The sequence below is a fragment of the Triticum urartu genome, chromosome 7, assembly GCF_003073215.2.
Source record: "Triticum urartu cultivar G1812 chromosome 7, Tu2.1, whole genome shotgun sequence".
Lineage (NCBI taxonomy): Eukaryota > Viridiplantae > Streptophyta > Magnoliopsida > Poales > Poaceae > Triticum > Triticum urartu.
Window position 1 is genome coordinate 662,535,567 of NC_053028.1, and position 14,250 is coordinate 662,549,816.

A 14,250-nucleotide genomic window follows, 5' to 3' on the forward strand; every position below is an offset into this window, starting at 1 on the left:
TTTTGAACACCACAACAACAACCGCCGCTGACAGCAAGGTCGGTGTAAAGGAAGCTACGTCTCCGGCAACGGTAGGCCACCCTCCCACTGCTCCAGTCGGAAGCAAGCGGGCAAGGAAGCCGACGACAGCTGCAACAGTGCTCGCCGAGGAGGTGGCGAAGAAGAAGAAGAAGAAGAAGAAGAAGAAGAAGAAGAAGAAGAAGAAGAAGAAGAAGAAGAAGAAAAAGAAGAAGAAGAAGAAGGCAGCTCTGATGCCTCGTCCTCACGTGACGCCTCATACCCCGTATGCGGCCACCCCTATGCCCTCTCTTCCGGTGCGTCCTACCGCAAGTGTCGTCACCAAGTGCCATGGCCGCCAAGTAGTCGGTAAATGCCTTCAAGGTAAAAGAAAATTGCCTTTTCATTTTGGCCAGTGCATTATTTGGTGATCCCTTTCTATGTGTACCGTCGCAGTCTATGTGTACCGTCTTTGCAGCTGCACCCCCAGGCCAGGTTGGCCCACCACCCTGCGCTATCAAGTACAGCCGGCAACGCCCGACAACACACCGTCGGATGCGATGCATGCGGCCACGATAGGGCTTTGCCCAGAGTGGTTGCACCGTGCTGCCTGCGCCGGGCCGCGCGCTCTGCCTATAAGAGGAGACCGTGGGCAGGGCACTCCCACCTTCTTCACCTGGGAGCTGGGACTGAGAGGAGAGGGGGAGGGTTTTCTCGGAGACTCTTGCCATTCCTCCTCCTATCCCCGCCGCTTCAATCAATCAGTAAGAGGAAGCGACACGGTGGTGATTTTCTTGCTTGGCCTTCTTCCTCCTCTTCCCTCTCGGTCCTCTAATTTTACCAATGAATATGATATGATCTCTCCCTCGTTCGCCTGTGTTGTTCCTTTTGTTAATCTCTCTTGCCGGTACTGGTTTTGCCTCGTGTTATTTGGGATGCTCATTCCATATATGTTCTCGATCTAGCTTCTATATATCTAGACTCGTGCGGGTTTACTGGCTGTTCCTCTCGCTCTCTGCCTACTTCTTCTTCTTGTTGGTGGTCGATCGGTCGCCTTGACTCCTTCGGCAGCTTCCTTTCTTTCCTTCGCGTCCTCCTTGTCTCGGCCTAATCTCTCTCTGTCTTCTCATTTATCTCTTGCAGGTGTTGATTAATTGGCGTCGGATCCACCGATCTAGGCCACCAAGAGATGGGGTAATTAACGCATCTTCTGTGCTCCTTCTTTCCTTTTCCCTATTGCCATGATTCCGTCCTCTTTATGTGCCTCTGTGTGGGCGTAAGAGGGTTTTTCATCTCTTTTTTTGAGGGATTTCTTTTTCTGTTGACGATCGTGGGAGGAAGCCTGCACTTTTTTTTTGAAAGCAAACTAGGCTTTATTGCTTAACGGTGGCTGGGCATATCGCCCGATACACAGACGCCCACATGGGCTGGTACATCAGCGTCCCACTGCATACAGTGGTTTATCTCACACATTCGGCCAAGGTTGGCAAGTTCATGAGCCACCAAATTGGCACTCCTTCTACAAACAGAAATTGTAAACTTGGAGAACCAAAGCTTTAGTTGGTATTTCATATCCTCAATCACAGCTGAGTACGCCGAGGAGTCCACCTTACCCAAGTCCAAAGCATCAGCTAGCAGTTGGGAATCCGATTCAAATTCCACCCGTACCATCCCCAGATCAGTCGCAGTATTGATCGCTTGAGCCATGGCACGGGCTTCAGCAGCAAAGGCATCGTATACATGCACATCGCAACCCGCCCGAGCGCACAGAAGATGGCCTCCCGCATCTCGCACGGCAACGCCCCACCCAGCATTGGACTGCCGAGGGACGAAGGATCCATCAACGTTAATCTTGTACTCACCATCCCCTGGGGGCCTCCATCTCTCCGGTGAAGGCTTGGGATCTGTGGGGATATATATGTGCATGAATTCCAGAACACTGCTCTGAGCTCTTCTGGCCACGAACTCAGCCGCTAGCATCAGCTCTCCTGAACGAAGCTTGTTGCGATTAGACCACCATAACCACCAGGAAGTGAGAACAAGGAGCCGCTTATTAACATCCAGCCCCCACAAGAAGTCCAGCATTGCATGCACGGACGTGATCCGTTCCAACTCACCGCGTTCCCGTTCCATACCAAGCTCTCTCCAGACGCCCTTGACGGTTTTGCACTTGATGAAGAGATGTGCCCCGTCCTCGTCAACTTTGCCGCAGAACAAGCACTTCGTGTCAGCTATAGGGATGCCTCTCCGGGCCACATTCGTCCGCAGCGCAAGGGACTCATGCTTGACTCTCCAAGTGAACATTTGAATGGTTTTCGGGCAGGGTAACTTCCAAATCCGCTTCCACGAGTCCTCCTCCGTTCTGTTCAGAGAACCCGGGTTCGCATTACTTGCACCCACGTCCCCGGTCGCCCTGGTTTCCTCAAGCTGGCAGAAGAGTTTATAAGCTGATTTGACGGAGTGAGTACCCTTATTGTCATAATGCCAAGCAATGAAGTCTTGAGCCCCATCTCTCAAAGGGATCTGAAGGATGTGCTTGGCATCGTCTGCCCAGAAAGTGTCTCGCACCAACTGTTCGTCCCATTGGCCTGTGGATGGATCAATAAGCTCACTAACCATAGCCAGGAGATTTGCCCCTCGTGCCGTTAAGACACGTCGTGACCAGGGCCGCGGTATCCACGGGTCGTTCTAGATATTAACTTGGGTGCCATCCCCAATCCTCCAAATGTATCCTTCCCGAAAGAGCTGCAGCCCATGAAGCAAGCTACGCCAGGAGTAAGAGATGCCATCTCTCGGGGCGGCCTCTAGCAGTTGATCATTGGGATAGTAACAAGCTCGCAGCACCTGCGCACATAGGGACTCCGGGTTTTGGAGCAGCCTCCAAATCTGCCTCGACAACATGGCAATGTTGAACCCGTGCATGTCCCGGAAGCCTAGCCCTCCCTGAGCCTTTGGAAGCCCGCACTTGACTCACACTAACTCCGGCCTCTCGCACGTCAGATCCATTTCTTCCCAGCCAGACGGGCTGGATGAGCCGATCTGGGCTGGATCTGACTCTTTTTTTTAGAACAGTCGGGCTAGATTTACTTTTGTTTTTTGATGCGGGGGTTGGGCTAGAGCTACTGTGAGAGTGAAGAAACAACAAACTGCTAAAATTGCTAGTGGGAGATTTGTTTCTGGCCCAACTAAATTGAACTGCCCTTCTGAAGAGATATTAACTGGCCTAATTTTTGATTGGACAAACCTTGTACCTATGACCTTTGTTTTGGATGAATAAAGATGGCGGGAATTCTAAAAAAAAAAAAAACTAGAGCCTAATTTTAACTGGAAGGAGTGTGGGGAACCGAAACATGAGTGTATATTGATATGGGGGGTTGGGTGATGCAATCCAGCTATTTGATCAAATGTGCAAAAAAGAGCATGATTCATGGTTCTGTTTCCCCATGAGATGCCTCGTTCCCTGAGATGCGCAGTACATGGTGTTCTTGGCAGCACCGTCGTGGTCTCGTCTCACTTCTGTTTGTTCTGCCTAATTAGGTCTCTACTTATTTCTGGGCAGCACCGCATGGTATTACTTTTGGTTTTGGTTAATCTCTCTTGCTCGTGTGCCTGAGGTGTTTGGGGTATTGCTTTAGAGGGTTTTTGGCCTTTGAGAAGGAGGTGCGCTGGCGTTTGATCTTTAGCCCGCATATGCATGCTTCAGTCGTGTTCTCCTTAGTATGCGGTTTGGTATGTGAATATGCGCTCCCTTGGTGTGTATGAGCAGCGTCGAATCAGGCTTACTACTGATGCTTACATCTCCAAAATACTGTTCCATATATGTGTGCATTTATTGATTTAATAACATGGGCATGAGGCGGTGTTTCTCTTGTTGTTATGAATTGGATACATAACATTGGAGAGTTGTCAAAAAAAATTGAAAAACGTTATCAAACAACATCAAACTCTATCGAATGTTTGTGGTTCTTGCAAAATTTCATCAAAAAATAACATCCGAGTGTGCGACTAGGCGGAAGTGTCTTACCTCGATGTGAGGGACGCGTTACGTGTTATATGGAGCAGGGGCGCACCTCCCTGATAGCGCATACATGCGGTAGTTTAGATCTTCTAGGAAGATTACATCTTGGAAGAGGAAGAGATAAGTGAGAGGTTACAATATAAGATATGAGATAAACATTCAAACAACCTACTCTATCTATCTCTATCATCTACTCTATCTATCTCTATCATGCGCCGGTGTGGGCTCAATGAACGTGACATGTTTACATGTTTGACACCCTCCCTTAATCACAACTTCATCAAGTTGAGATTATGCTTGAAATCCTCAAAGCTTCCGACAGGTAGGGCCTTTGTGAATCCATCTGCTATCTGATCTCTGGAATGCACAAATCGAATGTCAAGTTGCTTTTGAGCCACTCTTTCTCTGACAAAATGGAAATAAATCTCTATATGCTTTGTTCTCGCATGGAAAACAGGGTTAGCAGATAGGTATGTGGCACCCAAGTTATCACACCACAAACAGGGAGCCTTGGCACTTTTCACACCAAGCTCCTTTAGCATGGACTGCACCCATATGATCTCAGCTGTAGCATTAGCTAATGCTTTGTATTCTGCCTCTGTACTTGATCTGGAGACCGTGGCCTGTTTTCTTGCACACCATGAAATCAAGTTAGGGCCAAAGAAAACTGCAAAGCCACCAGTGGAACGCCTGTCATCTAGGCATCCTGCCCAATCAGAATCTGAGAAGGCACTCACAAGTGTAGATGAAGATTTGCTGAGATTGAGACCAATATTAAGAGTGTTTTTGACATATCTGACTATGCGCTTTGCAGTAGTCCAATGAACTGTAGTGGGTGCATGGAGGAATTGGCAAACTTTATTGACAGCAAATGAGATATCAGGTCTTGTAAGTGTTAAATATTGAAGTGCACCTACTAGACTTCTGTATTTCGTGCTGTCATCTTGGCTCAAGGGCTGCCCTTCTGTAAGAGATAGCTTTTCAGAACTAGACAATGGAGTGGGTGAGGGTTTACAACCTTGTAAGCCAGCTTTCTTCACCAAGTCTGTTGCATACTTTTCTTGGGAGAGATGAATACCATTCTCATGCTTCTTTACTTCTATGCCCAGAAAGTAATGCAACTCTCCAAGATCCTTGAGAGCAAACTCTGCACTGAGATCTTTCAGAAGTCCTGTGACAGCCTCATCAGATGAACTTGTAACAATAATATCATCAACATATATGAGAACAAATATGTGTGTGTTGCATTTATTGTAGATGAACAATGAGGTGTCAGACTTAGACGGGACAAAACCAAGTGTTTGCATTTTTTGACTGAGTCGTGAATACCACGCACTAGGAGCTTGCTTCAACCCATATAATGCCTTATCAAGTTTGCACACGTGAGAAGGTGCATTCTTGTTTTCAAACCCAGGAGGTTGTTTCATGTACACTTCCTGTTCCAGAACACCATGAAGAAACGCGTTCTGTACGTCAAGTTCTCTGAGACTCCATCCTCTGGAAACTGCAATAGACAACACGAGACGAATGGTGGCAGCTTTTACAACGGGACTAAAGGTGTCCTCGTAATCTATGCCATACTGTTGTTTAAAACCCTTTGCCACAAGTCTTGCTTTATAGCGATCTATGGTTCCATCAGATTTTCTCTTGATCCTAAATACCCATTTACAATCAATAAGATTTTTACCTTTCTGTGGGGGAACCAAGTGCCAGGTTTTATTTCTTTTCAGAGCCATGTATTCTTCATTCATGGCTTTTCTCCAATGTTCATCACCAAGTGCTTCTTCAAGTGTATAAGGTTCACCTGGTTCACCTGTTGAACAAATCATACCATATTTTGTTACATGTTTGTAATCAACAGGTTGAATTACCCCTTTTTGCAGCCGTGTACGCCGTGGTGACTGCATAGAGGATCCCGTGCTGCGTACATGAGTTTCTGCACGTGCCGATCCCAAGTAGGATTCGGAGGCAGCAGCGGTGTCCAGCGGCGGCAGATCTTCTGTGGCAGGGGACGAAGCAGCGACGCGCACGGGCGAAGCAGCAGGCGCAGAAGATCCGGGCTCATCATTGCCCGTGGCTCCCCTGGCGCCAGCAGCGGAGTCCGCGCCAGCAGTGGTTGGGCCCGCGCCGGTCGGGCAACGCAGGTCGCGCCGCTTGTAGCAGACCGGTTGGACCGGAAAGCAGGCACGCATCGCGCCAGTCAGAGGCGGCCACGCGGTTGAGCGGGGTTGGTGCGGGGCGAGGGGCGCGGCGTCAGGCGCAGGAGCGGCCCGGTCGGGCGCAGCCGAGACGCGGGCGGGCGCTGACTCCGAGGCGGATCCGCGCAGCCTGTCGTCAGACGCAGATCCCGGGGCGGATTCTGTCGGCCCTGCACGCACCGATCCCGAGGGGGATTTGTTCCCCGAGCTGGGACACATGAAATATGGTGCTGTAGCACCGTTTTCTTCAGGATTTTCACCGGTTCCTTTCGAGTTTCCGTTCCCAGATGCATCTGCACTATCTCCTGTATCATCACACAACTCATGCAGCGTGGTGAGCGGGTTAGTCATCATAGAATCAACACAGTTATCATCCCTTGAATCAAGGTCAGTGAGAGTGGATGGGAGAAGAAGAATTTCTTTGCGAAGCAAGGCACCAGCATTTGGGTGGAGGTCAGAAAACGGAAACTTGGTCTCATCAAAAACTACATCGCGAGAAATGTAGACACGACCGGAGGAGACATGAAGACACTTGACCCCCTTGTGTTGAGCACTATACCCAAGGAACACACACTGTTTGGAGCGAAACATGAGTTTTCTGGTGTTGTAAGGACGGAGATTGGGCCAACATGCACAGCCGAAAACACGTAGAGAAGTGTAGTCTGGTTTGACATGAAGAAGTCTTTCAATGGGAGTTTCATGATTTATAACACGGCTAGGAAGCATATTAATGATATGAACAGCCGTGAGAAAAGCTTCATCCCAGAATTTAAGGGGCATGGAAGCAGCAGCTAGGAGGGCTAGACCAAACTCAACGATGTGTCTATGCTTACGTTCGGCTGACCCATTTTGCTGGTGAGCATGAGGGCATGACACGTGATGTGATATGCCAAGTGTTTGGAAAAAGGAATTGAGTTTCTCATACTCCCCCCCCCCAGTCGGATTGGACGGCAATAATCTTGCGGTCAAACTTGCGTTCAACAAGTGCTTGGAAATTTTGAAAAACTTGAAAGACTTCGGACCTCTTCTTGAGAAGATAAATCCACGAGAATTTGCTATAGTCATCAATAAAGCTAACGTAATATGTGTATCTACCAACCGAGCTAGGAGCAGGGCCCCAAACATCAGAAAATATTAATTGCAAAGGTTGAGTAGAAACACTAGTTGATATGGGATATGGTAACTGCTGACATTTTGCTCTTTGGCAAGAATCACAAATAGTCTCAATGTTGCACTCACCAACAAACGGGAGCTTATTTTTCTTAAGCAAACTTTCAACTAAGGAAAAAGAGGCATGTCCTAAACGATCGTGCCATCGTGTGGATGAGAGCTTGATAGTACCACAAGCTTGTTTATTTGATCTTCGAAACTCTGGAATCAACGGGTAAAGCCCTCGAACGCATCTACCTCGATAGAGAATTCTCCTCGTGGCATGATCCTTAATCAAGAAGAAAGAGGGGTGAAACTCAATGAAAACATGATTATCAATGGTGATGCGATGAACGGAGAGAAGATTCTTATTGGCACTAGGAACATGCAAGATTTTCCAAAGATGAATTTTGCGGGAAGGGGTATGAATAACTGAGTGACCTATGTGACGTATGCTCATACCTGCACCGCTGGCTGTATGGATTTGATCCTTCCCATGATATTTCTCACGGAGAGTTACCTTCTCCAGCTCGCCCGTGAGATGGTTGGTGGCGCCATTATCGAGATACCAGTTGGTATCCACGCCATAGGAGCCATCGGAAGCCGCTGCCACCTTATCATCTTCTTCAGATGTCGCCTCGTCCTCATCAAACCGGTACCAACAGTCTTTGGCTATGTGGCCAGGTTTCCCACAGATTTGACAGCGAACGGCGTCGGGACGAGACCGGCCAGATCCACTGCGCCGCCCCCTGTTACTGGTGGAGTTGGGACGGCCCGAGCGTGAACCGGAGCCGGTGACGTTGCTGGGGCCGCCTTGCTTGCCCTTAGGACGAGGAGGACCGCGGTGGCGACCTGAGTAGCCACCACGCCCGCGGGTGGCCGCGTTCGCAGATGACTTGAAGCCGCCGCCGGAGTTCTGGAAGTGGGCCACACGCTGATCGAAGTTGCTGAGCATGGCGAAGAGCTCGTCGAGGGTGACGGGCGTGACGCGGGCGTCGAGAGCTGAGGCCAGGGGCTGGTAGTCCATGTCCAGCCCGTGCAGGATGTAGGAGATGAGCTTGTCGTCCTGGATGGGTTTGCCCGCCGCGGCGAGTTCATCGGCAAGCCCGCGCATGAAGGCGAAGTAGGCAGCGACGGACTGGTTGCCCTTTTGAGCGTTAATGAGGGCGGTGCGGATGTTGTTGACGCGGCTCAAGGATTGCGACGAGAACATGCCTGCCAGCGCCGACCAGAGGCCGTGCGCGGTGGTGATCGCGGTCACCGTGATCAGCACCTCTTTGGAGAGGTTGCTGAGGAGGTAGCCGAGCACCTGCTGGTCCTCCGTGACCCAGATGGGGTGGAGAGGGTTGGGCTCGGACGTTTCCTTCCCATCCTTGTCTTTGGTGACAAGAAGGGGAGCGGGTTCGGGCATGGTGCCATCGGCATAGCCGAAGAGACCTGCCCCTCTCAGCTGGGGCGTGATCTGAGTACGCCAGAGCACGTAGTTCGTGCGAGAGAGTTTCTCCGGGACCTGGCCATTTAGGCTTGCGTGGGAGGTGGCAGAGGAAGACATGGAAGCTAGCGCTACTGGATTTCTGGAACCCTAGATGAGATTGGAAGAGGAGGCTCTGATTACCATGTGCGACTAGGCGGAAGCGTCTTACCTCGATGTGAGGGACGCGTTACGTGTTATATGGAGCAGGGGCGCACCTCCCTGATAGCACATACATGCAGTGGTTTAGATCTTCTAGGAAGATTACATCTTGGAAGAGAAAGAGATAAAAGAGAGGTTACAATATAAGATATGAGATAAACATCCAAACAACCTACTCTATCTATCTCTATCATGCGCCGGTGTGGGCTCAATGAACGTGACATGTTTACATGTTTGACACCGAGGAGCTCCCACCAAAAACAAAAGAAAAACAAAATTGCTGCTCAGGCAGTGCACAAAACATTGAATTGCGTTTATTTTTTGTGAGAGCTCAAGTGATGTTTATTTGGGTGAAATTTTGAAAGAACCTCAAACAGTCGATACAGTTTGCTGTCGCAAAATTTCAGATTTTTTAGATGTTGTTTGATCACGTTTTTTTAGAATTTTTGGGCAAAGTCAGTGTAGTACACCCGAGAGTAGCCACTACTTTTGGATAACATTGCTCGTCTTCTTGTTGTGAATTGGTTACATAACATCAGTGTGTTAACTGCATATTGTTTCTTGGCTAGTTAGTTGCTTTGCGTAAACATCAGTATGTGTTTTGTTCTACTGTCACTCCACTGTCTTACTGCTTGGTGCAATTTTTCTAGCTGATTATTCCTTATTTTTCAGGTCTCCTATGGAGTGCAGTTCAGACGAGTCGTCAGAGCTAAGTGATATTGATATCCATGACTATGCTGACAAGGCATACACGGACCTCAAGTCTGGCAGGCTTGTGGCGAGGTTCGGCGCCGACAGGTTTAGATGCCCGTTCTGCCCCGGGAAGGAGGACTGCCGTTACAATGAGCTGCTTCAGCATGCAATTGGTGTGGGCGCATCCAACCATGCTGCCGAAGTGAAGGCAAACCATCTGGCATTGGCCAATCATCTCAAGACGGACCATGCTGATGCAGCAGGCTCATTGCCGCCGCGACAAGCCGAGGCGCTAATGAATCCTCCAAGGCCTCTGCAAGATCAGGAGCTGTTTGTTTGGCCCTGGATGGGCATCCTTGCCAATGTTCCAGTAGAGGAAACACAGAGAGGTGGAGCCATTATAATGCAACAATTAGCTGGTTTCAAACCCATACGTTTTGATGCTGTGCATTGTCCTGACGGCGTGTACACTGGCTTTGCAATAGTCCGTTTCAAAAAGGATTGGATCGGGTTCAAGGATGCCTTGGGATTCCACAACTACCACAAATCACATCATCTGGGTAAAACGGATTGGGAGGCAAATAAATGTGAGAAGTACATGTTTGCTTGGCTGACAAAAGAGGAGGATTACAGAGCCGATGATCCAGTTGGCAAGTTCTTGTCAGAAAATGGTGATCTGAAGACAGTGGCTGAAGTGCAACAGGAGATGTCCCGCAAGACTGACACTCTCATAGCTCGTTTGACGAGCCAGATTAGTGCTAAGAGCAAGTACTTAACGGAACTTGAGTGCAAGTGTAATCAGATGGATCTCGCTCTTCAAAGGGCCATGGAAGATAGCGACTCGCTGAACCAACGCTACAACGAAGGTACCCCCCACCCCCCAAAGTCTCGTGCGACTGCTGTATGAATGGTACACTCATTTGCATTGCAAATATGATCATGTCTACCGTATCATGTTTTATTTGTTTTTTCTACAGAAATGGGAAAGGTGCAGTCAACTGCCCGTGAACATTCATTGAATTTTTTTCATGAGACTGATCAGCTGAGAAAGCAGTTGGATGAGAAAGCGAACGACATCAAAAGGAGATCCAAGCAATTAAGTGAAATAGTTGCTCAAACTGACATGGAGAGAAGAAAACTGGAGAATGAGAGGACGAAGGTATGAAATTTACTCACCCTTTGGTTTATATTATTGTTTACTATAAAATGCCTCATTTATATCGGAATCAAGCGAATAGCTTTCTTGGTCTAAATTTTGTCTCTGTTCTCGCAATAGCATTTTTGCATGCTTGTGCTGATATTGTTCTCGGTACTGCTGAACTAATTTTATCTTCAGAATGATGGTCAAGACGACTCCCTCGACATGGCCAGAATTGAGCAAGAAAAAGCCAATGAAAGTGTGCGGATTCTTGTTGAGAAATACGAAGTATGCACTCCTACCCTTCCAATTGTTGGTGTCATTCAAATGTCTTGTGAGTTTTCATTCCAGAATCTAGAAATTTACCCTGACATGTCAAATACCTTCCAGAAAGAGAAGGAAGTCGCTCTGATTGAAACCTTGCAGTTAGAGAAGCAGCTTGATGAGAAGCGTCGGCTGGAGCTGGATATTCAACAGCTTAGAGGCAAACTGGGGGTGGTGAAGCACATGGATGGAGAGGGCGTCGATGTGAAGAAACGTAGTGAAGAGCTGAATAAGGATCCACAGGATAGAATCGACGCGGCGGAAGACCTTGAAGAGCTAAATCAAGCTCCGACTATCAAGGAAAGGATGACCAATGATGAAATAAAACTTGAGCTTGTTGGTTTACAGGGCTCGGTGGATCCGTTGGGCCCTGGTAGCAACATTGGAATCAGGAGGATGGGTCAAGTGGATGAGAAGCCGTTTGTTGAAGCTTGCAAGCCAAAGTACGGCGCGGAGGCGGATGCTAAAGCTCTGGAATTATGCTCCATGTGGCAAGACAATCTGAGGGATGCTAACTGGCACCCTTTCAAGATAGCGACCACAGGTGAAAAGCCTTAGGTACCAACGATCAATCGAGTGATTCTTATCCTGTTGCCTTCTTGTCTTAGACACTTGCTGACAAGTACATAATGCAATGCAATGATATTGTGATGTGTCTGTGTGATGTCCCCGGCAAATCATCGACGAGGGTGACGAGAAGCTGGTGGAGTTGAAGGAGGAGCTGGGTAAAGAGGTTTACAAGGCTGTGACCACTGCGCTAGTGGAGATGAACAACAAAGAGAACATCCTCAAGCAGTGCAAGGCGAAACGTAAGGATTTTTTGTCACAAAAAACCACACACGCTTTTGTATTGACAGAAAAGACCACCTCCAAACTGTATTGACAAAAGAGACCATGTACACCGTGGCGGCAGGTCCGGCAGCCGACACGTGGCACCTGCCGGCACGGCCAGCGGCGGCCAGACCTGCTGCCACAACCTAGGCGGCAGCTCAGCTGCAACAGGTTTTTGGCCCATCCCTATGGCGGCAGCTCCTTTTTGTTGCTGTAGTACAGTGGCGCTAATTCCTACTTTCCTATCCAAGTTCTGACCTGTTTTATTATTTACCTACTATTAGTACTGCTAGTCCTGGTCAAGCCACGTGCTACAGCCTACAGCAGAAACAAATACAGTAAATACTAGCATGTGTGTGGAAAAACTTTGCAACGAAGGAACCAACATGCTCCGAATTTGCCTCAGACTTGGGGAGCGAGAATGAAAGAGCAAGGCAGTACCGGATCGGGTGCAAGCAGCGGCGCACAAACTTGGAAGCGGCCGAGTTGCTTTTTTGACTGCTTCGTGTGGGGCCGTCGCATCGTGCTGCTGCACGGGCTGTCGCGCTGTAGGAGCTGCCCGCCACCTCTTCCTATCCCGTTGCGAGTCGCTGCGTCGGACGGAAATCTGTTGGAGCCGAGCTGCCGCCTCCACATGTGACGGCAGGTGCCACGTGTTGGCTGCCAGACCTGTCGCCACGACGTATGTGGTCTTTTTTATTAATATGATCTGCGAGTGGTTCTTTCTGCTAATATGATAGCGTATGTGGTTCTTTTGAACAAAAAATCAAACATAAGAGGTGATAGACGTATCGTACTCGGCGCAATCAGTGGTTTTCATTTCGGGTGTGGATTAGAGAAGACTTGACAACTCTTTCCTTCTAATAATGTTGGTGAACTGCAAGACAAGTTTATGTGCTGCTCAGTCAGTCTGAGAGCAGTGATGTATGGGAACCGCTTTTATTCCGTTCGGAGTTGGGAGACAATGGTCGCAATGAATCGTGGTTTCTTCCTTATCATTCGTTCCTTTTTCCGCAATGGATCGCCTTATCGTCTTTTCTGAGTGTGTTTTTTCAGGCAACTTTTTTTTGCGAGGGTGAACTCGACCACTTGTGTGCTCAAAAGTCACGTGTTTTCGATGTTTTTGCATGTCCATGTGGGAGTTTATTTGGCACCTGTGGTTTTTGTATTGCCATCACACGACCATATAATCGCACTTGTCTGATATTTAAAGTAAATTTCATTTCACCAAAAGCATTTCCACGGCACCCCGGCGCTGATGTTCTTGAGAGGCTTCGACAAATGGAGATTGGACTTGGCACACTCCTGTACTTGCACGATTGGCTCACGGTCGCCCCCACGTTCCTCCCGTGGTTGCACCCGGCGCCCCTATATGTACTTTGTGATGGCACACTAAACAGTCAATCCACTTCCGCACTTCCACGATCGCCATGACGAACCAGGCGAACAACCAACCCTTCTCATCTCCGGCGGCCAGCCAACACCTCCTTCTCCGCCCGCCGCCCAGCCAACTCTCACACCATTCCCTCCTCCCTCTTCTTTAGTGATACGATCACTGACACTACCCCGTTCATCCCTATCGTTCTTGATCTCCATGGCCACAACTACTATCATTGGCGGCACCTCTTCGAGATCCATCTTGGCTGCTGCTCCCTCCTACATCACATCACCGGCGACACACCACCAGCGACACACAATCCTCGATGGCTCAAGGATGATCTCGCCATCATTCAGTGGATGTACACAGTACACCCGTATCTCCACCGAGCTATTCGACCTTGTGGTGACCGATGGCGCCTCCGCTCGCGATATCTGGCTCGAACTCCGCCGGCTGTGCCAGGACAACCGCAACGCTCGCGTCTCCGTCCTCAACACGGAGCTCGGCCCTCGCCTCCTCCTGGCGTCGGTTGCCTCGCAGTGGTACGCTGGCTGATGCGGCAAGATGATCAATATCAGGGGCCGCCCTGGCAGGCGTGCTGTGGAGGCCATGGTAGAGGACAAGTGCGACATCGACAAGGGCTGCTGCGACACCGAGGTCAGGACGTTGGCCGCCGTATGGAAGGCCCTCGGGATCAACGCCGACGTCCACCAGGCAGCCGTCACCTGGTCGGGTCTCAACCGAAACACGCATGGCAAATTGAGTCATCTCTTGCTTTGGACTTCATTCAGAGCCTTCAGTGTTCGTGCCGTTACTACGTGCTTACCGACCTTCGCGGCTGAGTAGTAAGTAGTACACGCATGATCTGGGCGGGATAATCTACTTACATGT

General features: G+C 49.2%; 1 protein-coding gene across 1 annotated transcript; it reads left to right on the top strand.

Moving 5' to 3' along the window:
* Positions 1-9,674: 9,674 nt before the first annotated feature.
* LOC125519332 (factor of DNA methylation 1-like) lies at positions 9,675-13,914 on the top strand. The gene is made up of 7 exons (XM_048684176.1): positions 9,675-10,554; positions 10,666-10,847; positions 11,025-11,114; positions 11,217-11,697; positions 11,813-11,959; positions 13,216-13,355; positions 13,729-13,914. Exons 1-7 carry the CDS (start codon positions 9,675-9,677, stop codon positions 13,912-13,914), a joined length of 2,106 nt encoding a protein of 701 aa, XP_048540133.1.
* Positions 13,915-14,250: the final 336 nt, after the last annotated feature.

Excerpts from the sequence above, each read along its gene's own strand:
- LOC125519332 (XM_048684176.1), top strand. The coding sequence starts at position 9,675 with ATGGAGTGCAGTTCAGACGAGTCGTCAGAGCTAAGTGATATTGATATC. Across the intron at positions 10,555-10,665 it reads GAACCAACGCTACAACGAAG|AAATGGGAAAGGTGCAGTCA; the intron begins GTACCCCCCACC and ends TTTTTTCTACAG. Across the intron at positions 11,960-13,215 it reads CAAGCAGTGCAAGGCGAAAC|CATTTCCACGGCACCCCGGC; the intron begins GTAAGGATTTTT and ends TTTCACCAAAAG.